The sequence below is a fragment of the Ixodes scapularis genome, unplaced genomic scaffold, assembly GCF_016920785.2.
Source record: "Ixodes scapularis isolate PalLabHiFi unplaced genomic scaffold, ASM1692078v2 PGA_scaffold5__190_contigs__length_132052651, whole genome shotgun sequence".
NCBI classification, from domain to species: domain Eukaryota; kingdom Metazoa; phylum Arthropoda; class Arachnida; order Ixodida; family Ixodidae; genus Ixodes; species Ixodes scapularis.
The window spans coordinates 95,310,889-95,338,122 of NW_024609880.1; the positions used below are offsets into that span (position 1 = coordinate 95,310,889).

The 27,234-nt window shown below is 45.1% G+C and overlaps 1 protein-coding gene across 2 annotated transcripts in view; it reads left to right on the plus strand.

Moving 5' to 3' along the window:
• Nucleotides 1-27,234, plus strand: part of LOC8042022 (histone deacetylase 4) — a 54,198-nt gene that overhangs the window by 21,533 nt on the left and 5,431 nt on the right. For both annotated transcript variants that reach the window (XM_040219823.3, XM_040219824.3), the window contains 16 exons: nucleotides 782-904; nucleotides 1,787-1,910; nucleotides 3,164-3,317; nucleotides 4,343-4,475; nucleotides 7,200-7,446; nucleotides 11,259-11,578; nucleotides 15,197-15,246; nucleotides 15,648-15,715; nucleotides 17,760-17,914; nucleotides 19,999-20,054; nucleotides 20,146-20,233; nucleotides 20,626-20,745; nucleotides 22,441-22,538; nucleotides 23,401-23,519; nucleotides 24,592-24,661; nucleotides 25,869-26,017. In XM_040219823.3, coding sequence (XP_040075757.3) covers nucleotides 782-904; nucleotides 1,787-1,910; nucleotides 3,164-3,317; nucleotides 4,343-4,475; nucleotides 7,200-7,446; nucleotides 11,259-11,578; nucleotides 15,197-15,246; nucleotides 15,648-15,715; nucleotides 17,760-17,914; nucleotides 19,999-20,054; nucleotides 20,146-20,233; nucleotides 20,626-20,745; nucleotides 22,441-22,538; nucleotides 23,401-23,519; nucleotides 24,592-24,661; nucleotides 25,869-26,017 — 2,074 coding nt within the window. The remainder of the gene's footprint in view (nucleotides 1-781; nucleotides 905-1,786; nucleotides 1,911-3,163; nucleotides 3,318-4,342; nucleotides 4,476-7,199; nucleotides 7,447-11,258; nucleotides 11,579-15,196; nucleotides 15,247-15,647; nucleotides 15,716-17,759; nucleotides 17,915-19,998; nucleotides 20,055-20,145; nucleotides 20,234-20,625; nucleotides 20,746-22,440; nucleotides 22,539-23,400; nucleotides 23,520-24,591; nucleotides 24,662-25,868; nucleotides 26,018-27,234) is intronic.

Genomic DNA, 27,234 nt, shown 5'->3' on the forward strand with positions numbered 1-27,234 from the left:
TCAATAAAGTTTAGTTGCCAGTTAGCGCTTGTCCTGTGTGCTTCTTCGTCTTTCTGACCCGTCTCTTTTGCGCTATTTTTAATATGAACATTTCAGCACCATCCTTGCCTCTTATCGTCAAAGGAAAACTATATCCGGAGTTCCATATTTTTGGGTACACCAATAAGCCCCGAATGGGAGCTGTCTCTGAACAAGAAGAACCCCAGCTTTACAGGTAGAAGTCTTTGTCTCCTGCTTTATTTTGTGTTTCCCCGGAACACGGTTCCCCCCCCACTGAACGAACTGCAGAGTCGCTCCTTTCTTTGTAGGCCATTTCCCTCGTACCGTTTTCTTCTCCTGTCGGGGCTGCAATGTTTTCCAACAACCCAGGTCACGCGCACTTTCCTTGGATGCCAGGGAATTTCGTACCTATGTCCCTTCGTTTCCTTCGGCACGAGCCCCAACAAGTGCCAATTTTTATCTGGCACCAAATGCACTCAAAGACGCAGAATCTGCAGGAAAAAATAAAACCCTACAACACAGAACCCTATATACTACGGGACACAAACAGAACCCAGTAGTCACAGGCGGAGAGCTCAAGCCTTGAGCGTGAGCTATTTGCCTTCGGTGACACTTCGTCGCATGTGCAGTCAAAGCCTGGCAGAAGGCAACGAGCACGTGCCGGGGGCGAAGCTTCTACCGAGCACTTAACTTGTCAACGACTGCATAGTTATATTCGTCGCTCAAGTTGTTCCCGGAGCACTTGCTTCAAAACCCACTTGTTTTGTGGTTTTTCCTTCAGGAACCGGGCAACTCTCCGTACCATCCGCTCTCGCAGGGCGGCACCAACGATCTCACCCTCTACTCGTCGCCCTCCATGCCCAACATCTCGCTCGGGCGGCCGCCCGTCCCCTCCAGCTCGGCCGTGAGTCTGCCACTCTGCCCTGCGCATGTTTTTTATGTGACCCCTTCTCACATGTTCAACTTGATATTTGCCGTTGGCCTTTAATGCAGTGCGCAAGTTTGTCTGCTTCTTGCACAGGGTTAGCGATGCTGTCAGTACGCCGAGCTGTTATTGGCTGATTGAAAAAAAGTAGTGGGTAGACCTCAAGGCAGCTAGCACTCAGGTCTACCCACCATCCTTTCAATCAAAGCCAATCAGAGCTCGGCGTCGTTCTGACGTCACCGAAACTCCTGCGCAAGAAGCAGACGACTTGCATTGGACTAAATCTGCAACTATAACATGGGAGCAGACCAAGGCACTTGGTTCCTTTACCTGCCATGCTCCAATCGTGTACATTGCCTTGATCAAAAGGCAGCACCATTAACGCTTGTTCGCACGTTCATGTTTGAATGCGATAGACAGCCGCTTCGCAACCACTCGGGAACGCCAACGATGAGAAAACACCGGCGCGGTCTGTCGGGTAGCCGGGGAACACTTCCCCCGTGCGTGTATTTAACGAGTCATCCTTTCACCCTGGGCTCGAAATAATTCTGGCAGTGTTAACCAACCATTCCTTGTGGGTAGTGCACAGGTTTGATCTATGTAGTATCAAATACTATACTACAGATACATAAATGCTGCAGAACCCTTAGTCTATGTTAGTCATAGACCCGAAGTGTTCCCGAGCAATCCGAAAAGATTGTGCCGTCACGTTTTTCGTTGTATGCGGTCACGAGCCGTCGAAAGCAGCCTTAACAACAATGTGCTCTTCTCGCGTAATGAAACTCGGGCCTTGTGGACGTTCTCGCTACTATGAGGGATCAAAGAAGGAAAGTCTCAAAAGGGCAATCTCATGTTACGCAGGACGGGAAGATCCTCAACTCCGTGTCCGAAGCCCAAGTGCGAGCCATGGCCGCGGCGAGGCTGGGGATGCCGCTCACTTCTCACGTTTTACATTCGTCCCTGCCGTTCTGCTCACCCTTGCCAGGTAGTCCTTCACTCGGCTCACCAGTCGGGTTGCCTCAGAGTGAACCCTTATGTCACTCCGTACGTATTTGGGGTTCTGGTTGTGGCCACTATAAGTGAGGTTGTTACAGTCTAAGCTCGTTATAACAGACCTTGATTTTGACCAAGATTTTGGTCTGTTGTAAAAGGAGTATGTTGTATGCAGATATGAAGTTGAGTCAATGGTGCACAGAGGAAAACCAACCGAACTTCACAAATCGGTATGTTACACCCAAATGTCTGTTGTAACCAGGTCTGTTATAACGAGCTTAGACTGTATTTGCGGGATTAATATTTTGGAAGGTTTCTAAGCTGCCGCTTTGCGGAATATTTTCTGGCAACGGAAGTTTGCAGTTATGGGTAAGCCACTTCATGGTGCTCTTGTACTACCGTAATATCCCGAGATGGCCCACCTAAAATCAATTAAAAATCGGGTGAAAACAAGTGGTGGGCTATCTTTCAGTCTCCAACCAAGAAAAATTTTAAAAAGCACTATTTTTAGGTTATGTTTTCCTGTCAAGCTTGTTATCACGGCGAGGTATGATGAAGCTAAGATGACCATGCTTCTTTGTCAGCAATGTTCTATCATATCCCGCCATAGCTAGCTAGCCGTATTTGCACCGAGGTCATCATGAATTCGAACGCTACAGTTACTAGGAGTGTGCTATCTTTTGGTGTTTAAAAGAAAATAGCAAATCAAACAAAAATTGGGGTGGGTTATCTTTCGGGGGTAGGGTATCTCTCGGGATATTATGGCAGTTACTGCGACTCATTTATTGGTGTCTCAAAAACTTGTGGTTGTTTTTGTTTTGCAAAAATTGAGTCATCGCAAAACTTGTACTGTTTACAGTGCATCTTCTACATGCTGACTCACAACCATCTGCCTTGCACGGTACACTTCATTGCTAGGCCATACTTGGGGACTACTTTAACTGGCAGGTCAGCGTAAAGAGTGTGCTGATCGGCACTTAAAGCGGGCAAGCACGTGGCTGCTTATATGTTTGACTTTATTACTCGATAAAGTTGTCCCAAATGGTACACACCCATAATGTTGCACCATTTCATTTTTAGTGCCAATTGGCTTTTTTTAATGTTAGATTCAAGTGGAAACTCTGAACCAAATGTTCCCAGTGTGCACCATATTCTGTACTCCTTTAAAACAAATCTGAAACATTCACCGACTCAACTCAAAACTACTTGGGGTGAGTGTCTTCTCTCCTGTCCATCCCTTGGCAGTGATAGACGGGGAGTTTACACCTCCGACTAGTCCGGGCTACATCCAGCAGCAGATGAAGGGCCTGGAGCAGTCCCCGGGCCAGGTGCTCCAGGTCATGTACCCGCCGGGCACCGTCATCACCGACGCCCATGTGGCGCAGGCACGCCTCCATCGGTAAGCGCACTTTTTTTTATTCTTCACGCAGAATATGTTTACGAACTGGGATTCCAGAGAAAAGTGTAACGCCATCAAAAATGCCCCGAAAAAGCACCACGTAAAAACTACCAAGTTAGTCCACAACGAAAAACCACCGTGAAAACCTAAAAAAACTGCCAAGAAAAATAATCACGAAAAAGCGCCACGAAAATTCACCATGAACGACTGACTAATTTAGAAGATTTACATCTCACTAAATTTAATAGACATTGTTTACGTGACACCATCAGCGTGACGTGGTCATGTTGCACCAGCCACATGACCACGTCAAGTGTCCTCACGGTGTCAAGTCATGGTGTCATGTGACACATAAATGTCACATGACGCTTTGTCACATGACCTGTTCCATGTGACACTTAGACCGCGTAATGCAGTGTTGAACGACACTGCGTCACGCACAACATTGTAATGTCACAGTTTCATGTGACTTGGCATCACATGACACTGCAACATGACGTCAAATTACGTGGCACCACTAAATTTGTCAATAATTTGTGTCCATGTCATGCTAATTTTTGCGGGACTCCTGAGCTCGGAAGACCTCGGAAGTAAACACACAGCACAGCTTAAAACACTCTGCACCTTTGGTGTGCGTCTTCTTCACCCGTAGCATTAAGATATACATTCATTTTCGTTAAGAAACAGTGCCTTTCGTACTTGCCCATCATAACTCACCAAGCGCACACAAAAGTGCATGCTTCGGTACTCCGTTTCAGCTTACGATAGACCGCGGAAGACGCAACGAGCCATTGAAGTCAACCCAGTGCCGTGTTGAGTATTGTGTGACGCTCGGAAGTACTGCGACGATATGCAAACACATAGTCACGTGATACGTTCGCAACGCTGGATTAGCTGGGACGGCTCATAGAGTCCGCTGCAGTCTGTCATAAGGTGGAACAGAGCGTGTGCGTTTTTCTGCGAGAACGTGCGATGCAGAGTGGCGGCTAAGGGTGGGGCCTCACTGTCCCTCCTTTGTGTTTCAGAACCATCCACCGACCCCTGGGCAGGACCCAGTCGGCACCCCTGCCCCTCGGGCACCCCATGCTGCAGCCCCAGGGGGTCCTCATCAATGCTCAGCTCTACGAACAGCAGCAGCAACACAACCTGCTCAAACAGGTGGGCTGAGAAGTCAGCACTGGCCTTCACTGTCTGCTGATCCCCATGCTTGGTTTATCCCGGTAGCCGCTCCGGTGAATTCCTTTGAGCTTCCCTCAAGTTATTGATTTGTGCAGCTTGGTTTCATATTAATTTAAATTTTAGTTCTTCAGGGGGTGGTTGACATACCTTTTTAAAATATGAGACCTCAGTCTTCTTGGTCCAAGCTACAAATACAGAAAATTAGATTTTGAATTTGAAGCGAATTCAAAGCAATTGTGATTTTGGTCAAATATTCTCGAATCCTATATTATATAGTTTGTTCAAGCCTTTCACTACTGTGCACCATGCTTAAACAAAAACACATGCCAGAGACACTTGCATTCGTACATGCAGCGCATTCCTACAAGCAGTGCGCCACGTCTTCCCTTTGCACATTGCGCTCCGGCGGTGACATCACGCTTTCCCACTGTGCAGGCGCGGCACCCCCACCGGTTTCACGGCTTCTGTTACGAAGCATCTGCATTGCTGTGCTTTTCTTTGTTTTATTTTTGAGGCGCCTCCGGTTTGACCTTGAGCGCCCCCGCCTGCTTCACAACCTCTGCGATAAAGCATCTGCGTTGCTGTGCTTTTTTTGTGTGTTTTATTTCTGAGGGACGTCCACTTTGACCTTGAATGGCTCGTGCTTGATGGCATATTTTTATGGCCATCTTTCGGGCATAACACCGACCGCCGACGCCACCTTTTTGCATAATGGTACATATAAGGCTTTCGCCTTAACTATCAGCTGAATTCAAGAAGGTTGTTCCTAACCTTCTACCTGTTCCCTTCCAAGCTCGGTTCATTTTAATGTGACTATATGAACTGTGGCATGTAAACAACAAATTTGTTGCAGCTGTCCTGATCAGGGGGATTTATAAATCTACTTGCCATAAGGAATATTCTTTCTTCAGTTTTATATTTGGAAAAAAAAAACAAAAAAAACAAGCACAAGTGACGAAAACTGGTCTTCAAGACATCGCTACCAAACATATTCCAGCATAATTGCGGAATATTCACCCCGTGAAGTGCGCTTCTGACCGAGCACCTAAGCACTGTGGGGAAGAAATACCCATGGAGCCCGCAAGTTCTGCGGGTATTGCTTTCCCATAGTTGCAAGGTGCTCGCTGAGAAGCACACTCAACGGGGTCAACCCACCTCGATCAATACTTTGAAAAATATGAATGTTGAAATTCATCTCGAAGTGAATATCGAATAGCATACAGCTTATTATTTGAAACTACTATTTGAATATTTGCACAACCTCACAGAAAATGTAATAATGTAGAAAAATGTTTGAACAGCAGTAGAGGCTTTAATACACAACGTTTCGGGAAGAAGGGAAGTCTCTTCCTGAAACGTTGTGTATTAAAGCCTCTACTGCTGTTCAAACATTTTTCTATGTTTATGACTTTCTTGGTGAAGACTTGTTCATTATTATAGTTAAGAAAATATATTCCTCAATAGTCAAAGGGCTCAGTAAGCCTAAGAGACAACAATAATTGTAGATAGCTAATGCATTAATTTTTGAAAGCTATGAAACAGAGCAGGAACCAATCAGTTTACCTAATTAAAGTAAAAGTTAAAAAAGCTAAGGTTTTAGATATGTGACCCTGTTAGCATGAAAAAGCATGTGCTGTTTTTTTTAATGTTTCTTTTAGGATCGGAAGCTTGTCATCGATACTATTAGCCTGGTGGGAAGTGCTCATTTGGAGTACTAACCCAGATGGAAAACTATGGTGCTCTCCACAGGGTGCCTGTGACCAGGAAGACCGGGAATTGTCAGGGAAATTTTAATTACTGTGGAAAATCAGGGAATCGTCAGGGATTATTGTCAAAAAGCGAGCCCAGTTAGGAAAAATGAGCCGGAAACGCCATCAAGTGCCCTGCGCAAAGACTTGAGGACTTGGGGGCAGAAAAATAGGCAATAAATTCCGCTCAGAGCGGAGTGCGGGCTCTGGTCACCCGATGTAGAGTGTGCTACTCGTTGCAAAGGGAAAAGCCGACAAATCCAGTCCAAGCCGTGAATTGGACTAGGGGCGCAACACTAGGCTAGATCCAGTTAGAGCTACTAGATTTAGCAACAAATGGGAAAGGCTGCAGACCCCAGTCCAATCAAAGCCTTAAGCCGAAAGCATCCGAAAGTCTGCATCTGGCGGCCATGCTGCCATTAGGTTATTGACGTGTGTGGTTGAGCGTCGTGTTTTCATAGCGTTTCCGGAAGTGACCTCTTCACTGACGATGTCGGCAGCAAGAAAGTGCTCATTCAATCCGGACTGTACGAACCCGAATATTTCGGAATATGCAAGTTGGATTAAGGCCGTGCAAAATGGTCCTCACAGTGCTCAATGCTCAATGCCTCGTGTTGTAATGGTCTTATATATTTAACCGCCTCTACAGTGGTCAAGGAATTGAACCATTGTTGAGGAAAACCTGGGAAAGTCAGGCAATTTTCAGAATAAGAATTTGCTAGACACCCTGTCTCCAATACCTTTTCAAAGTGAAATACAAAAAAGGAACTGATGTCGTATTGATGCCAACAGTGTACCTTCACAGTTTTTTTATCCTGTAGTGCAAGGCTTTCAGACATGTTGTCTCTTTTTCTTTAGCATCTATTCTTTTCAAACAATGGAGCTGCGCACATACATGTCTCTTTAAACAAGCGTAAGGAGTTGGGACCGACGGTACTCTCCTTCCCCTCCGCAGCACATCCGCCAGACGGTGCTGACGCGAGCAGGCAGCAAGTCTCAGGTGGTGGAGCATGTAGAGGAAGAGACTGAGGCAGCCGTGGCCCAGGAGATGAAGGACCAGCCGGAGGTCATCGACCTCACCGACACCCGCAAGGCTCCCTCCTCCGAGAACCCCCTCGACCCGCCAACCCTGCTCCTGCTCCAGCGGCAGCAGCAGAGGGACCTCGTTGCACGCCACTCCCTCCACGTGGGTGGGGGCGAAGGTGGGCGACCATTTTGATGCCTCTCTTTCGCTCACTCACTCAATCGGTCTCTCACCCTTTTTTTCACTCGCACACTCTCTCGCTCACACTATCGCTCATTCGCTCACACTCTTTCTTACTTCCCTCTTCGCTTGTACCCAAAAGCTGCACTATGGTCGGCAGTTTAGAGGGATTGGCTAGCTTTTCGGACAGTATGTTCACTATACAACTAGCCTTAATGGGGATCAGTCCAAGCAGAGCTGGATTATGAAACTGGTCCCAGTGGGATCCAGCTAAGCTCGGTACAATAATCCAGCTGCAGCTCGATTAAGGAATACTGCTTTTAGGTCCCCTTCCTTGGAGGTGCCGCGTTACGGACGGTGTCGGGTGTCGTTTCCATTCCACCAGTCATTCAGTCTTCGTCTGGGGACTCCCATTGTGCTACCCACCTTGCGCAGTTCCAGTTTTAGCACTTTTTTGGTAGCTCGATTCCAGGCCTACTCCCATCTAAGTTTCTATTTGTTGTGGTGGCTGAGCTGAAATTCCCTTTAGATGGGAAAGCAGATGTGCTATAACGTTTCTATGTGCAGGCACCCAATAGGTATCCAGGCACTGATCTAGTGTGTACCACTTCTGAAACAGAAGCTAGAAAAACTTAGTCTTCGGTGCTCACAAAGCCGAAACTTGCCGAACATCTTCCTCAGAGCTACTTCTACCTACGCACCCTATAGACCGACACGCGGAGCGGCTCTGTTTACCAACACGGCCGGAGGGCCGCGCATGCGCGGCAGCTATGTGGGCAAAAGCAGCCCGGCTGTCCGTGTTTTCGCCATTGCGCTCTATGGTGTGCGCTCGTTGTTGACGTTGTAGGGACGCTTCTAGCTTCATTTGTGCGTCGTATTTCCTCATAACGTATGTCGTATGCTATGCCCGACTATTTGAGCTCGTTGCCCGAGCCTGAACGGCAGCGGTCTCGAAACAAACTGTGCGTGGACGGCGTTGCCTACGAGGATCCGTACGCCGTAAACAAGACCTGCTGGACTTCCGACGTACGGAAGTCAACGGCTCAGGTCGTCGTTTATTTAGTTTTTTCGCAAAGCCAGTTCACGGCCGACACGGTGCAGGCGTACAAGTCTCTCGAGGTCTACGATTACATCGAGTCGGTTTCCACACTGCCGGCGGGATCAGCAGACTGTGGGTCTGCGGAAGTGTGTGTATTCATTAATTGATTAAATACACAGAGCGTCTTCAAGTCAAGGTATGATATTTTTCATACCCTCATGACCACAAGGCATTACAACCAGTAAAGGTTTGTCCGTTCTGCAGTCTTGACGGTAACAGGTTACAAGTAACGGCGTTACCAGGAACGCGTTACGTTTTTCAGTAACGTAGTAACCTGCTCGTTACGTTTTCGGCACAGTAACGGGTAACGTACTTATGTTACTATTTCAAGTAACGTAGTTACGTTAGTCGTTACTACTTCCCAAGTCATAAAAAAATTACACTTCAATTGTTTCCGTGTTTAGGTGAAACCGTGGAAAGAGCTAAAGTAATTATGTTCAGTTTCTGCATGAATATAATGTTTTTTGATATATGACCTGTATCGTCAAAACCGTAAAATGTGTTACATCATAATTTAGAAAAGTAACGCAGACGTAACGTGCCTTACTTTTTATCGGTAGCGGCAACGCGTCCTTTTTTTTTTAGATAACGTAGCTCAGTAACGCGTACCTTTTATTTTCAAGTAACGTATTTCGTTACTTTTTTTTTTTGGTAACGCCTACAACACTGCCGTTCTGTTGTCGATCCCTTTCTGCTCGGTAGCACGAGCGTAGCGAGCCTCCGACGAGCGCTTGGGGGGTGCCCGGGTGCGTTGTGCGCGAACACCGTGGAAACAAAATCCGGGTGGTCTCAATCAGACAACGGTTTCCCTGCACATATGCAAGCCTCGGGACGGAGATTGAAATGGAAGCCGCACTTGCCTCCAGGAAAGTGTTTGCCGCACAAACGGTCGTTCGCGCGAGGCGAACATTCTTTTCGATCCACGGATATGATCCACCTTTTATGCGTTTCAGAGTCTGCCGGGAACTTGTGGAAACTCACTCCGGTGCTTTTCTTGTACATTTCGGTGCAATTAACGGCAACACAGCTTCGCGGCAAGCTGAAATGCTATGACGCCCATGCGAAACGTGCGCGCTTTTGCCCACACCCCCCGGCTCCGGCGCGATCGCAGCGCCGCCGCAGCTCCGTGACGTCAAGCCCGCGTGTCGGTGTATACCCGTTCTTTTAATGTGAAAGCATTAACTGTCCCATTAAGCGAGCTGACGTCATCAGTGTGAAGCGCGAAAACGGCACCTAGTTTCCCCGATCCCAAAGGAGCGAAGTAAAGGTAATGGATTTTGCCTTAGGTTCCATTGGCTGGCGCTCGTCGACAAGGCTCCCATTGGCCGCTGTGCTCGTCAGTTTCCACAACCGTTCACCCTATGGCACTGCGTGTCCAACAGCGCGCCGTTAACACGGAGCATCCAAGGTCAGCGTGCTTAGGGGACCACGCTTGCTGACCGGCGACAAAAAGTATGCAGCAGATGAAAAAGAAAGTGCACGAGCGGCTTGCAGGCTTTCGCATTCGCAACTCATCAGAAGTGCTTAGGTGTACCTCGAGCTTTTTTTCTTTTTCGGGGGTTTCCGGTATTTCCGGATTTTTCTAGCCATGCTGCGGAGAAGTCATTGACAGTTTTCTGCGACACTTGTCATTAGCTCGCGCGCGCAAAATAAACCCCCCCATTTTTTTTTCCCCGAAAGTATGTGCACCTTTTCAGTAACTGCTGTGCGAGCGTTAATGTAAAAACGTCTTAGCATTTCCTCGTTTCATTCTTTCGCTTTTTCTCGTTTCGTTTCGTGCGAACCGAATGCAGTCTTTAGGATGCTCAAAAAGCGATGCCATTGAGTATCGACCATAACTTATCTACTGTATTTCTGTAGTAACCAACAGTTTAAGAAATACAGGGCCTTATAATGTTTGTGCATCTTGCTCTATGATCATTCTTCGGCACTCTTGTCAACTAATTCAGCGTTTTCGTTGGCTGCGGAGCAATGATAAGACGCCCGGTACAGTGAAACCCGTTTAGAACGAACCCATGTACAGCGAATTATTGTCGATATCGAACTTGCAGAAAATTGAAATAAAAATGCATGTAAAAAGTACTTCTTATAACAAACAATATATTGGTTATATCAAACTTTTTCCCCCGGGAAGTCTTCCAAAAACGCGCTAACGATCATCTTCTGGCCTGTCCCTTCCCACAAAAAAGAACTAGGAAAGAAATAAAATCCCGAAAGCTCAAGTTGCGAACAAAATTGAGTGAACAAAAGCTATTCAAAAGGAAAGAAAGCTAAAAAAATACTCTGCACGCACGCACAGGAAAAGCAAATACATATTTTCATCCCAGAGCGTTTGCCCACGAACCAAAGCGATTCAGAACGGAAGAAAAGCTAAAAAAAACTGCACGCATGCAAAGAAAAACCCAAAAAAACTTTACAGCGCGTTGTTACAAGGCGGAAGTGAAGTGATGAGAAAGAAAGAGAAGCTCTCGCCTTACAACGAACGCATCCTGGAAGTTCGTTGTAAACGGTTCTTGCTATATCGAACTACTTGCTATATCGAACTGATCGTACCGTTTCCTGCTGTTCATTATAAACGGGTTTGACTGTACTTGCTGTGCCCTGTGTTTCTTACGCTGTTAGTCACCACAGTAAAAAGTCGATAGGTTCTAGTTGTCTAGGCCAGAACAGCAGCTGGGTCGTAGAATCTCCAACATGGGTCCAACACGCAGGATCGGCGTTCACGCCACGTCACCCGCACGGCCACCACGGGGCGCGGCCGCTCTCGCGCGCCCTCTCGAGCCCGCTGGTGAGCCTGAGCCCGCCCGGAGGTAGCCCCCAGACGCAGCAGCAGGAGGCGGCAACCATGGGCAACCCCGGTGCGGCACCTGGAAGCAGCCCTCCCCGGGTGACCACGGGCCTGGCCTACGACAGCCTGATGCTCAAGCACCAGTGCATCTGCGGTGACTACTCGAGCCACCCCGAGCACGGCGGCCGGCTGCAGAGCATCTGGGCGCGGCTGCAGGAGACGGGACTGGCTGCACGCTGCGAGGTTAGCGGCTTTTCTATTGGTCCTTCCTCTTGGTACCGTCGTTGTCTTTAGGTGAACTACTCGATGGTCTATGAACTTGGGCAGTTTTCGCCGTAGTAAATTTTGTCATCACAAATGGCGCCAATTCATATAGGAGTAAAAGAAATATGAAAAAGAATGAGAAGTCTAAGACTGCGGGTATGATACACACAAGGGACGAACATGGAAGAAAGAAGAGCAAATGTGGCGCTGTGTTTGTTCTTCTTTCTTCCATATTTGTCCTTTGTCTGTGCTCTAATTTCCGTTTAGACATGTTCAAGCATCTAGCCCAACCTTCATTCTTAACAGATCTTGAAAAGTTTAAAACAGAAAAAGATAATGAAAACTTTTCATCATTTTTAGGAGGCGCCTGTTTCCGTGTATAGTGGCGTCGTCGCCGTCGCTGTAACTGCGCGCGTTGCATTATGGGACGTCACAGACCTATACACCAATTCAATTCCCTGCTATATTTAGCGAAGAAACTAAATTTGTGTGTAGGTCTGCAACGTCCCATAATGTAACACTGCACATTCGGTTTCCCCGCTAAATTTAGCAGTAAAACTGATGTCACATGACCTCAATACCAATTCAGTTTCCCCGCTAAATTTTGCGAGGAATTGAGTTGGTGTTGAGGTCAAGTGACGAGGGGAGGGTACGGAAGAGGAGCAGGGGAGGATATGGAGGAAGAGGGTACGAAGGAGGAAGAGGACATGAAAGAGGAGGAGGGTGCAGAACCAGTATGTGAGGAAGGATCTGTATCTGTACATACCGTACCATATTTTCTGGATTATAATCTGTTCCCGGTGTATAGTCTGCAGGGGCGAATTTGGGGTAAAACATTAATGTTTTTGCTTAGATAGTCCGCACACGGTGCATAGTCTGCACGCAGTGCACACCTAATCCGAATGTACAAATGATCATACACAGCACACCTTGACAAATGCCTGCTGTATTAGCTCCCAAAGAAGCTTGTATCATAGATAAATCACGATTAATATACTCTGTTACTCACAACATCCTTCGCGTCTTGTCACAGAGAACGATCCAGAAACATTCAAAACCTTGCATAGTCCGCACATTGAGATAGTCCGCACCGGGTAAAATTTCAGCTTTTAAACATGTATAGTCTGCGGGCTATAGTCCAGAAAATACGGTATATATATTTCTTTCTCAAATTGTTTAGCAAGGTATATTGCGAAATCAAAATACCTCAGGAGCTGTGGTCTAATTTCGCATTACAGAGATTTGTAAACGTCTCTTTTTTTTTTTTTAAGCACATGAATCGCCTTTCACGAGGCGTTTGAGTTATTCTAAAATAATATCACCACCAGGTCTCTAGTACAGATGGCATTTCCACTCCTTCTTTCTGACTGGCCTGCAGAGTTTTCTTCAAAAAGAACACATATCCAATGACTTTTTTCACGGTGACTTCTCCAAATCCATGTCTGTTCATTAGGATCTCCGAGCGATCTGATGGGTCAATTCATAGTGTTGGCAGTGCCTCTGGTGCTTCAATTTGTACCTAGAAGAAACTTTCTCATGGCGTGGCAAAAATATTTGCAAAATATTGAGCTTGCAAAAATAAAGCTGTTCATATGCTAGATACCAGGGATGGCCAGAGTGACATGGGGTTAGAGCCTCAGGCCAAACTACAAAGGTTCAGAGAGCCTCAGAGAAACAAAAAGGAGGGGGGGTCCACTTTTCACAAGAAACAATATGGAGGGAACAGTCCCTTCCAAAGGGGACACGTATAATTGTCGATTACAATAAATAACACTAGGCAGCAGATTGTTTCTTAACCATTAAGCAAAAATGAGTGGGTTCGCAAGTTAGCCACTGGCCCTGGCGCCTGCCTGTTAGGTGTATACTGTTCGGTATTATATTCAGAACAACAAAGGAAACAGGGTCACTGGACACATCTATGCGTCAAAAAGCCGTCCTACTGTATGCGCGTAGTGTATTACAAAGCTGCCTACACTGTGTTTTTTTGTCTTATTTAGTTCTAGAACACTATTTGTCTTCGGACACAAGAAGGGAAGCCGCAAACTATTTTTGTTTTGGCACACAGGAAGGAGCCGCGAGCCGCACTTGAAACTGTGAAGAGCCGCATGCGGCTCGCAAGTCGCAGTTTGGCCACTTCTGCTATATACCCACCTGCCCTCAGAGTATATCCACTGGGATACCTGCCTTTTATAATATGTCTATTGGCTCTTTTGTTTGTGCCGAACCGAATATATCCTTTGTGTGCGCAGTTGTATGCTTGTTTAGAAAAAGTTCTATTTTTTTTTTTGCAATTAGTTCAGTGTGTTAGTTGGGACAAGTAATTTGAAATAGAAATGGCAAGTGGTACATTACTGGTACAGTCGCCGACCGATTCTCGGACTTCACAGGGACCGAAAAAACATCAGAATAATAGAGCAGTTCGAAAAATGAGTGGATTAAAAAACTTGCCTTTATTACATCTAAGCGGGCTTAAAAAAGCCGCCAGTAATGCCTTGCCTCATTTTATGCCTCTGCTGGCATTTGGCCATTTTTTGTTAGCATGAGAATTGCTGCCTTCTTTTCTAGCGTTATGTTTGAGTATTTTCCGCGCTTCTTAGGGAGTCCGAAAACACGATTCACCAAGACGAGATGAGAGGCGCAAGTCCACGACTACAGAATGGCGAAGGAACAAAGCAATATGTTAACAATAATAATGATAATGACACACAGAAAAAAAAAAGCCGTAGCATAGCATCACCTAGCGGTACGACTTAGCAGTACTCAAGTAGCGCTGCCAAACAAAGCCAATTCATGTGCAGCCAACAAAAAATCTAAAATGGTGGCTTCTTGATGGTGCTTCCCACTGATTGCTCGTGACAATTTTCTTGACGATTTTGTTCCAAAAACCAAACTTTCGGACTTCAAGCTTGTGGTCGGTTTGCCTTGCTGCGTACCCATCCCGGGGGAATAACACGGAGCCAGCGGTTTCAACAACAAGAAACTACATTTTATTGGACATAGACGAGATGATCAATACGCTAACATCGTTACCAGTGGAGCTCAAGTCCAGGCAGCGAATGCCTGCACGCCGTCCCTGATTCACCTTATCAAGGCAGCGTGCACAATGTGCGCGTGGCTGTTTTTATTCCGCCGCCATGTGGGAAAGTCCGCCACCTGTGCCCCATAGTCAGGCAACTGGGCTGGGGAGCCACAGGGTGCCCACAAGTTGTCAGATACATCGGCTGTGAATTTGCACTATTTTTATCGAAAGGTCACAATTCCTCTGTAGGTCCAAAATATCGAACAAGTCCGAATTATTGGCGTCTGAAAAATCGGTTGGCGACTTTACAGTATACTTATTATGCTGTATCATAACTTCATTACTGGTACGCACGTGCATGTCTAGATGTTTGCATATGGGCAGCATTTTTGGCATATGGTATAGTTTTAACAGTTGTGGCCTCCAAAGTTTTTAAACATCTTTTATTATTTTTGTTCCCAGTAAGGCTTTATACAAAGTGGGATGTAGTGCTGTGTTTTCTGCAAATGTGAGATTTTCTGCCTGTTGTCTCCGAAACCATTGTCTGTAACTTTGCAAAATTTTTGCGTTCTGTGCAGAGAATTCGTTCCCGGAAAGCAACCTTGGAGGAGATCCAGTCTTGCCATGAGTGAGTATTTATTTTTTTATTCATTTATTTTTGGACATACTGCTAGCAGTGACTGCAAAAGCAGGTGGGTAGGCAAGTTAAAACTAGAAATGCCTGCAAGTGTTCAAAATATTACCGAAAAAAGCAGACGCATTTGCACTGTTTGCAGGATTTGTCGATGGACAGTTTCATTCGTCGATGCATTTAACGAAGAAAGATCCTTGTATAGTCCGTGTTACTGCAATGGGGCACAATGAATTTTGTTGTGTTTTGTTTGAGTTGTATTATCACAGTTTGCATATATAACGTGCTCGTGAATATCAATAAAGTAATTTCTTGACCATGTTTGCACCGTCGTAACATACGTTTACTTCTGGCTAAATGTTGATTGGCATGATTCCCCCGCTTTCTTTTTGTTTCAGTGAAGGCTATGCGTTTATGTTCGGCACCAACCCTCTCAACCGACAGAAGCTAGAAATGAGCAAACTGGGTAAGCCTGCCTCTATTCCTGACTGGCCTCTCGCCCTTTACACGTTTGTTTCTGGTGACCCACAAGAAGATAGGTCAAATCACTAAAACTTGCACCTTATTATCTCTTGCAAGCCTCACCAATAACAAAAAAATTATGCAAAAAGCAACTCTGCTTAATTCCTAAAATTTGGCACTAATCAGTGATTTCACATTCAAAAGCACCAATAAAAGGCACTATGCCATTTGCTTTGTGAAAAATGGGATATATATTGTTAATCTTATATATAACATGACCAAAAATTGAAACTGAAACGTCGGCTTCGTTTGGCAACATTGGCCTTGGGCTGCCAAAAACATAGCTATCCCATGATATGAGATGTCACGTAATCCTCTACCCAATGACGGGCAGGCATGTGCCAGGGTGGGCATGTGCCAGGTGCAAGCGTCATCTGCACTGCTCTCTTCACCAAATTTTGGTGTCTACAGTATCCGAGGACGTGTGCACAACTCAGCATCAGTCTGCGCACGTAGTGTGAACAATACTCCGAGAGAAAAAAATTCGCAGGTTGTCTTATGTTATCTCTAAGACAACTTGAAGGCTAAAGCCCATGTGCCGTTCCCGGTGATAGCAAACCTCGGAAGACAGCGCGCTCTCTGACGACGGACTTCTGGGGCCGTTAATCTTGCGGCATGTTGCACGCCAGCTCTTCACTGCTGCCCAAGCGACAGAGTCCTCTCCCGCCGGGTTTGCACCGTGCTCGTGCCTCCGCCGATTCTGGCACAAGTAACGCCATCTCGTGGTCCAGTGGCGAACCGTGGGTTTTGGTACCTTTCGTGTCACCGACGTGTTTTCGCTCAAGGACTTTGAAGGTCGACTGAACGATGAGACATATAAGGCTCTCGCCTGGTGTGCGAATATTCGAAATTTCGAATATTAGTTTCAAATAATGCACTATTCAATATTCGCTTCGAGATGAACTGTGATATGAGTGTTTTTCGAAGTGTTGATTGCAGTGGGTTAGCCTCGTTGAATGCACTTCTTGCCGAGCATTGGGTGCACTGCGGAGAAGACACCCACAGAAGCGAGCTTCGTGGTACTAGCTTCTCCGCAGTACGCCGGTGCTCTATAAGAAGCGCACTCAACGGGGTAACCCGCCGCGGTCAACACTTAAGAAAGTATATGAATATCCCGATGCGTGCTTGGGAGAAATGTTTTTTTTAATAATATGTTATTCGATATTCGCTTCGAGATGAACTGCAATACTCATATTTTTCCAAGTGTTCACCGCAACAGGTTAGCCCCGTGGAGCGCGCTTCTTACCAAGCACCAGCGCACTGCGGGAAAGCAGCACCTGCAAAGCATGCTTTTGTGGATGTTGCTTCTCTGCATTGCACCAGTGCTCGTTAAGAAGCACACTCGACAAGACTAACTTGCCAGGATCAGCACTTTGAAAAGTATGAATATCACAGTCGCGTGCTTAGGCAGTTTCAAAGCAAACTGGTGCACATGTGTGCCCGGTGTATTTAAAAAGAAGCAAAAACTTTGTGAGTGTTTATATCTACATTGCAGTAAAATTTTTGAAATTTTTAGGCAGAGGGGCTTTGACAACCTTCGTAAATCATTCGTGATTGAAGAAAAGATATTTGCTTATAACAAGAATATTTATAAGTCCCCTCGATTACGTATAGCTGGGCATCTTCATAGGTTTCATTTTATGTCAAATTTGTTGTTTATTTGTCATTCCAATGTAAGCATTGAACTTTTTAAGGCTATACAGTCGATAAATTAGTGAAATTAAAATTAGCTTCGCATTGGATAAGTGGACGCTTGTGAACAACGTTCATGAGTTCCAGCTGGATTTTCTTTTGAGCAAGGTGCAGTAGTGAAAGGCTTAGGAAAACCGTGTGAAATTCGATTAAAAAATATATGACCAAAACCACTATTCGCTTCAAACTCAAAATTTACTATTCGCACGTGCCTAGTTTCGTTACTTACGATCAGCAGCGGCAATGAGCGGAGAATCTCTGAGTTGCCGATTGTCGTTTTCCTGCTGCCCACGCAGAGCTTCCCATCAAGAGCTTCGTGATGCTCCCCTGCGGCGGGATCGGCGTCGACTCGGACACGACGTGGAACGAGCTGCACACGGCCAGTGCAGCGCGCATGGCGACTGGTTGCGTCATCGAGCTGTCCTTCAAAGTGGCCACGGGGGAAGCCAAGGTGAAGTGAAACAGTAGTACTTCTCACAAACCTGCAGAGAGATATGCCCCTAATTCTGTTAATACCTTTCCTTCCTCGTTTGTTTAGTCTCTCTCTTCATGCCTGCTTGCCTAACTATAGACCGGGGCTGGACGTCAATTAAAATATTTATTTTGATTAATTGCTATCCTTATTTGATTTATCAATCTATTAATCTGTTTTGTTGACATGCACCAGGTGTAAAAGAAGTGACAAAACTAAACATTTTCCATTTGACTATTTCTTATACTGTGTCATGAATGGTGCAATATACATACTAAAATCCCCAAGCAAGGGCCCACTCAAAATTTGGAGGTAATCATGTAAAATTGTGGGGTGGGCGCTTCTTAGGTTAAAGGAGCTGTGCAACAGTTTCAGTGCTTTGCTTAGATAATTTGGGAGCTGGTGTCTCGACCTTTCTGAAGTAAAGAACAAAAAAAAAAAAAAAAAAAAAACGCTTTTGCTTGCATGTCCTAGTTTTATTTTGAAAATTAACAAAGATTGAAGTTTTTGGTTCCTCTCAACTCCTTCACCATCTTCCGAGTCACTTGCGCTGTGACGTCAATGGGGGTTGTGCGGGGTTCCGGTGAAGCTCTCTCTCTAGAGCCATCAGTGAGCTGCAAGAACTTATCCGCTCGTGACCGCGCGACCATGCTGGCGGGCACAGCGCGAACAATATGGTGAAAGGAGGAAAGTCTCATTCGGGTCCGGCCATCCCTGTCCGGCCCTGTCCCCCTCCCCCTCCGGCTTCTGGCAGCTGTTCGCGGTAGCAGATAGAGCTGACGGTTTTGTGGACCTAGGATAGATGGCGTCACTAAAACTCCGTATAATAAGAGTTTTGTCGATGATACCAGGTTTTTGACGCATTTATATTTATGTTGGAATGACAAGATTTATAGAAAAGTTACCTTTTATCGAGCAGGTGTCCACACAACTTGCTATATTTTTACGAGATTGACGTCACGCTGTGTGTTTCTCATGGCCGCCTCTTGCGGCTGCAGGTCGGTGAATATTCTAATTTTTGCCTCGCTATTACGCGGCGGAATCGCAACATTTTGAAGGAAGGAGGTGTGTTTTCTGTCCTTTGTGACAAGGTGAACAATGTCAAAAGTAGAAGATGCCAATTCTTTCAACGTTAAAATCGTTGCACAGCTCCTCTAAGAATATGTAAAGATATGTATTCTGTGTTTTTTTCTGGATGTTACAAAATTGAGGGGTGGGCGCTTAGTGTTGAGTGGGCAGATGCTTGGTATTTTACGGTAGTCTTATTTGAAAATTACTACTTACCACCCACAAAAAGGAAGCATGTGGGAAAAACAGGTTTAACCCATATTTCACTGTAGATGACAATCATATTAAATGCTTAAGTGCTTTACCATAAAAGAAAACAGTGCTGCCTCCTAAAATAAAAATAGTAGCACCAACTAACAAAGTGGGCCTTTCCCATTCCCCACATTTTTTTCAAACTCCATCTGAACCTAGCCGATTTACCCATTAAAATATTGATTGTGATTAAGGCATTATTTGATTAATTGAAAGGTTAATCTTTCTAATTGATCCTAACTCTAGTATAGACCTTTTCCGTTTACTTTCAGCCCCACCCACATACTAGTTCACATATCTAGTATGCAGAAGAAAAAAAAATAAAGGCTTCACAACCTAGAATAAGTAATAAAAAAAAATGTATGGATTAGACAAAACAAGAACGAACGATAGTCGTGATCAAAATGTGAACACTTCCCAAAGCATGGCAAGAGCTAAACAATGTCTTAACCCGTACCGGAAGTTCCTCAAATCAAGGTGGCAATGCCCGCATGAAAAAGGTCTATGGCACAGTTTGAATGACAAGACGAGCCTTACAGTATATTTTTGATAGTGTTGTACAGAGCTGCATTGTTGCATCCCAAGGAACCAGCGTTATAGTAGCTTCATTTCTGGAGTCTTTCAATAAAGGAGGCAAGATGTGACCGCCGTTTTGTCATCAGACATTTTGCTCAAACATATCGAGCCACAATTTCTCAATTTATTACAACACACTCATTAGTGTTTTCTATTTCTTTTTGCAGAACGGTTTCGCCATGGTTCGTCCCCCCGGGCATCATGCCGAGTTCAAGCAAGCAATGTTAGTGCCTTGCCATATACTCCCTGTTTTTCGGTGGAATTGTAACGAAGACAAAGTGGCGGCGTAATAATGAATGACTCTTTTCGTTCAGGGGCTTCTGCTTCTTCAACTCTGTGGCGATAGCAGCCAAGCAACTGCGGCAGAAGCTCAAGATGGAGAAAATCCTCGTCATCGACTGGGTGAGTGTAATTGCTGGGCTTGTTGCAATTAGCGTGCTTATAATCGTGCTCGACATTGTGCAACTATAGTCGCTCACAGAGTGAAAACGGCACGGAGGTCCTTTGGTCGTCCCGCCTGCAGCAAGCACTACAGTAGTCATATTTTGAGTCTATAGACTGTAACCACAGAGAGAAGCAAAAAAAAAGAATGACATTGGGACTTGATGTTTATACTTCTTGTTCACTATTTTGTCTCTTTGTGAAGTGAGACAGAATTTGCTTGCTGGACTGCTCTTTATATGAAATGCATTGCCTGTCATGGTGCAATTGCTTTGAGACATATTCTAGCTTTGAATGTTCGGCATAAAGTGTCGACGATTGATCGGACAATCGACCCATATTTACTATTTCAGGACGTCCACCATGGGAATGGACTGCAGCAGATCTTCTACGACGACCCCCATGTTTTGTACGTCTCTCTCCACCGGCACGACGACGGAAATTTCTTCCCCGGGACGGGAGATCCCCAAGAGGTGAGATATGGCGTCCTCTTTCCTGCCTCTATTGCTTGATTCCACTTGTTTGTAAATCCTGTTCACCGTAATTTTTTCTGAAAGTCTCAGATATTGAAGTTGAAGCAATCGGGTAGGTGAGCTGGTATAGTTTCATGAGGATGTCCAAGACTCGGGAAACTATCGTATTTACACGATTGTAAGTCGACATTGCACATCAGGAAAAAAAAAAATATTTTTAGAGGCGCATTTTATGGCGAACATGCGAGAACGGCAGAATATCTCTTTCGAACACCCAGTCTCCAGCACGCGACCGACGCCTTCTGGCGGGCTTTGGCTGCTCATGCGTGCACAAGGCGCATAGATGCCCAGGCGTTACTGAAGCAATGAAGCTCACGCTGTAGGTGGGACAACTGAAGCCGCTCCCTGTCGTTCTCACTCTTTCCGCGACTAGAGACTACTATTCGTCCGCACTGGTGATGCCTCTCCCGTGGTTCTCAAAGCATGTCGTCGGCGTCGTCCAATAAAATATCGCGCTTCGAAAATGACAGCCTCAACCGCATCTTCCACTCTTGCTCGGTGATTGCGTTGCATGTCACAGGTAGGGTCCGACTCTGCACTTTTGCGGCGTACATTGCAAGCCTGACCTCCAGCTCTGGGAAGGTATCCCCACTTATCCAGATTTTGGCCCACGAAAGCCTCTTCATGTGCCATCTCAGTTAAGATCCCGCGCCATTGCAGATTCCACTGGAGCACCATCCGCTCCTACGGATCGAATTTGCATCCAGCAGCACAGTTGTTGGTTACTTCTAGCCCAACTAGCCCAACTTTCTACCTTATTATAGCACAGTTGTTGGTTACTTCTGGATGAAGAATGGCCATAAAGGAGCACCAAGAATCTTAAAGTGCCCAAATCACGTGCGCACAAAAAAACGTAGTTGGCACTCCGCGTGATCTTGACACTCGATCAAACGGTGTGCGACCGTGAATCGTGCGAAAAGCTGCGAAAAGAAGTCGCGGGGAGTGAGGCGTGGGGCTGTTCCAGTGGCCTCCGGAATGGCTTTTACAAGAAGTGCCGCCACCCCCTGGAGTCGGGCGCACCGTGCGCTGTTCACCGCCGTACATTTGGGCTAATTTGCGAATCGCTATCAATAATACTCGTTCGCACATTAAAAAAAGAAAAAGAACTTGTAAAATGAGTGCACAGAATAGTGCAATACTACAGTTACAGCCGGCTAAACTCGTAACAAGCTAAGGTGTTCTTGATATTACGATTAAAAGATTGAAAAATGGGTCGACCTACATTTGTGTAAATACGGTAACTGAAGGATATGGACAGATGCCTGAATGTCTAGACATTGGAGACTAAAAGGAAGGTCCATTCTAACTTTCTGTACTTGGTGAGCCATATCAACCCTCTTTTGGCCAGTCATACATCAATGTTTCAATCAATCAATGTTTATTTTTCTCTTGTGCTAACCAACAGCTCGAATCATATCATCAACATGATATGTTGATGATATGATGAGCATGCACTTTAAATGATCTTGCAACCAAACCTGTCAGAGTAATATCACAAATGGAAACTAAGTCTGCCAGCTCATAGCAGAGGTTAACACGAGTGAGGATCTAAGGCTCATCTGCAAATATTCTGAATTGTGACTGGTTAAATCAATGAGTTTCAGTAGCCAATGTCTGGATGCTGCATCCTTGCAGGTTGGGGTCGAAGATGGAACGGGGTTCAACGTCAACATTGCGTGGTCTGGGACACTGAATCCGCCGATGGGAGATGCAGAGTACATTGCAGCTTTCAGGTAACATTACCTGTTTACTCCTTCATGATCCCGAATTATTTATCATTTTGAAGTATTCATGTACATACTTGAATTGCTTCAGACTTTTGAATCCAGGTTTTCTTTTTTCCTCAGGCAATGAGCTATGGGAACAGACATCCAAGTTAATTGTACCAAAATGTTAAGCATTTCCAAATGAATAAACTGGAATGAAATTCAGCTGTCTTTTATATATCTTGTATAATTCCAAATTATAGTTTCAAGTTATACAGTTTCAAGTTTTATGTAATTCCAAGTTATCATGTATCTGCTCTATAATAATCTTTCTGTTCTGATGCAGGCTCTGTACTATAACTTGAAGTTAAAAAGTTGCAAGTCATAATTATGACTTGCAACTTTTTTTAATTTCAACTTGAATACTGCATAGCCTCATCTATGGCTAAGTAAATGAGGAAGGCTATTCTAGCTTTTTCTTATTCTAACTTTATACTACTGTTGCTTTGTTTCAACAAGGGTAACCTTTCTCCAGATGCTGTTCATGCTTAACATTCTTTTGTTTATAATGTTTTTCTTATTTGAGCTATAACTAGCACAGTACAAGTCATTTATGCAATGTTCATGCTGGTTGCAGTCACTAATCTGGTTTGGTCACTTTTTTTTTTCTCCATAGTTACGCTTGTTGTCAAAGAAATTAAAATTCTGCATTTTGTTAGTTTTGTTTTAGGAGAGTCAAGGGGGACATCAAGTGGGCAATAGCTTTTAGTGATATTTCTTTCGGTGACTTGATTGAGGACTACAAAACTAGAGTCTACCACGCTCAAACGACTCCGAGCCTGAGCTTACACTCGAACCTCACATTCGCTCCTCATTTGTCTTTACACAGGACCATTGTGATGCCGATCGCGCGGGACTTCGACCCTGAGATCGTGCTGGTGGCAGCTGGCTTTGATGCGGCCGCAGGTCACCCGCCCCCGCTTGGTGGCTACCAGATATCACCAGCGTGTAAGCCATCTCCTGTGTCTGCATGCAAAACAAAAATTGTAAAAAGATTAGTACTCTATGAAGATCATTTGAAGAAATGTAGAGGGTCTCCCAACAAAACTCTTTAGGAGTTCTTTACAGCGCATGAATGAGCCGTGCATGATAGAATGTTGAAGCTTCATCCAAAGATGGTCCTGTTAGTGGTCGCCGAATGCGAGAGATAAAGCTCGATATGTCACCTGTGCCAAAATTTAGAAGCAATCTTTTAAGGAGTTAGGATAGTTTGGTGGGCTAGTTGGCACATGACTACTTACGATGAAGAGCCAAGAATTTAGCCAGGGCAAAAGCGATTGCCAGCACTAAACAAAGCGTTAACTATCAAGTAAAGGCTTATTGAAATGACAAAAGGTCTGTTTTGTGTGAAATTCCAGCATTCTCCATTGACAATGGACATTGGATGGCTACTTCATACTATGGCTCGTAGATAACCTGGGTGGTGTTCAACTGGGCAAAAGAGAATTTGTGAAAGCAGCGAACAGTTCTCGGTTGTGTGTGAAGCTGGGCCATTTAGTAGAGCCAATGAGAAGTAGCTGGCTGGCAGCCGCTGCCGACGGATTACTCTGGCTTTTTACAAAAGTTCCACAAAAATATGTTGACCTTTGACGCAGCTATTGTATTAGGCTGAAAGTATCGGATTCAGTCATCCATGGAAGGCTGCATTCCCGTGAAGTTCCAGTATTTTGCAATGCATAGTTTATTGACGCTTTCCGGGCCTCCGGTTTATTACATTGCCTAGTATTCACCAGCTGACCTGCACCCTTAATTTTTCTTTCAGTTATTATCAGTTATTAATGCGCTGTGGAAAAGCCCTGGAGCATATTGTTTTAGCTGACCCTGAACCATTTGATCAGGACTGATTAATATCAAGGAACTACTTATATACAATGATTCTGCTGTCACGACAGTTGGATATATATGAGCAAAACTTGCTTGGAATGCATACACATGATACAGAAACTGCGGTTAAAATGCTTGAATATTTTTTGGAGTGAGTAAGCCAATGCGTGAACAAGTGTATATTCCTCTTTTTCAGGCTTTGCCTACATGACAAAGCAACTCATGACCTTGGCAAAGGGAAAAGTTGTGTTGGCACTGGAAGGAGGGTGAGTGACCTTTTTCCTGGTGGTTGTGTTCCCAGGCATTCTTGTAACCTGACCGGTGCAACATAATCATTTGCACTAGCCGTTTAACTATATTTCTTCTAAAGCAAACTTTCAAAGCGTTGTCAAGTTGGCAAGTTTTGCAGACTAGTTGGCTAGTACTGAGATTGCACCTAACAGAGGGATCCTCGACCAAATTTTTAAAAGTAATCGTAATTGTGTGGGAAGTTAGTCATCCCCAGTGAGCATCTAGTGTTTCCATTGTAGGTAAGAAATTTAGCCAGTGCAGTACCATCGGTAGCTATCCAGATCAAAACGGGCAGGGTCAGGGATTGAACCCAGGATCCCTGGACTGTGCAACCTAATCTGGTGGTGGACGTACATTATGTAAAAAACAAAAATGTCTTTATTTGTGAAGATAGAGCTAATGCAGCTAGCGAACTGATGATCACTTCATGGTTGCAATGTCATTTCATATGTGAGCCATTTTTCTGCTGTCTATAATATCTTTCAGAAGCATTGGGGTTCATTTATTTTAGGCGATTTTGCCCAGCACTCAATTTTAAACCAACTTTAGCATCACTCTTTTACCAGTATTTCGAAATTCCTGTCCCGATTATTAAAATCTGCAGCTTTTCGCCACAATGTGCAAAGGAGTGACAGCATCAGCTGTTATTGCACTTAGCAACAGCCACTTTTATGCATATCTCTTCTTTATTTACTCAATGACACACAACACAGCTTTTTGGTCACTAAAGTTTGTGGGAAAGGAAGTACACTTCACAGACAACTGAACATCCCTGCCTAAGATTAAATTGGGACAGGCACCATTACAAGTGGTGGCTTGCTTTACATTTAATAGTGTATACAAATCAAACTTTATGGTGAGGATTGTGTTGTGGTGGCCCCCGACAACTGTAGAAGTAGAAGACATCGCTGCCTCGCAAAATCTAAGTGCATGTGCTGTGCCTGATGTCACAGGTGACACCTGTGACATGTTACACAGTATGACATGTGACACAGCTTTGTGTCCTGTTACAGTTTTTTGGCCGGCACAATGCCGACAAAGCGAATGCTGCTGGGAAGTGTGTATAACCGCTGTCGCTGTAAAAGGGATCCCCACAGCCCAAAGACAATATTTGTTTTTATAATTTGCTTTTGGTCACTAAAAGCAGAACCAAGAAACTGACCACCCCTTTTGGCCGTGCAGGTATGACCTCCCCTCTATCTGCGACTGCTCCCAGGAGTGCGTGGCGGCGCTCCTCGGAGACGAAGTGAGTCCGCTGAGAGAAGAAGAGGTCACCCGGCAACCCTGTGGGGCAGCCGTCCAGGTGCTTCAGAGGACGGCGGCCATTCAAGGTCAGTCTGCCGTGCCTGTCGCTCGAACTCGGCGTGCAGCAGGTTCACAGCCGTACCACTTTTCCGCATCGCAGCTGTGGATGGATGAGAAAACATACTTTCAGGGATTCACTGCCAACTGAATGTGGAATAGCCAGTGCTTGCTTGTAGCTCTGCCACCCTACCACACCGCAGCAACGGACAAAAGGGAAAGCAGTTGTTCGGGAGTTCAAATTATATATTGATGTCAGACTTTTATTTAAAAGATTTATTACATAGGAAGCATTTCGCACACTTCTGTTAAAAGGGTACTCCACAGGTTTTTTCATTGTCTCCGATTTGCTTGAAATTTTGCTAAACTCACCAACAAACGTTGCTAAAATAGTATCCCAAATATTAGGTCAAAATATTGTTCTTTCGCAAAGTTATTGAATTTACAGTTTTGGTACCTCACCATGTTTTTCAAACTGAAAGTCTCTGCTGGCGACAACGAAAAAGTGACGTCACTGGAAAGCAGGGGTTGACTCTTTGGACTGTAGAATTGGTTCCCAGCTGATTTGAAACAGTTTCATGGTGTCAAATGAATGCTTTGGAAGCTCGCTCCAGTACCCGAGCTGGAGCACGAAACAAATGATTGGCATATACTATTTTTTAGACTGCTTGCTCAACTGGCAAGCCTGCCTGCCATTGACGTCACGGCACTGAGAAGTGTGGCATATTTGAATGTTAGTTTTCATTTGCCGATTTCTTAATAACTATTATGAATTTCGCGATACTAAATAGCATACCGGAAAAGCTAAGGGTGGGGGGTCAGAAAATATGGTTACCGTATTTACTCGAACGTAACGTGAGTTTTTTTTTTTTTCAAAATTTCCCTCGCCTAATTTGGGGGTTCGCGTAATAATCGAAACGCCTCAAAATTTGCCTTGGCGGTGTCGTGGCACAGGCTCTTTAAAATGGCTACTACAAATCTTGTGATCTTTCAATCTTGTGCTGGCAACAGCCAATCTAATCCTATTCTTGTTTGTGACTCGTTGCACCCATGTTAGGGTTAGCTTAACCATGTGTCCGAGCACGACTGAGCTGACTGAGTCCCCAAGTTTCGCTGGCTTCTGCGTCGTGTTTCTGCGACTGGACTCAAGCAAATGGCAACGCAATGGGCTCAGTATGACGCCCGCTTTAAAAAAAGTGCAATTCTGATGGCTGAGGAAATTGAAAACTCTGCTGCAGCTCGACGG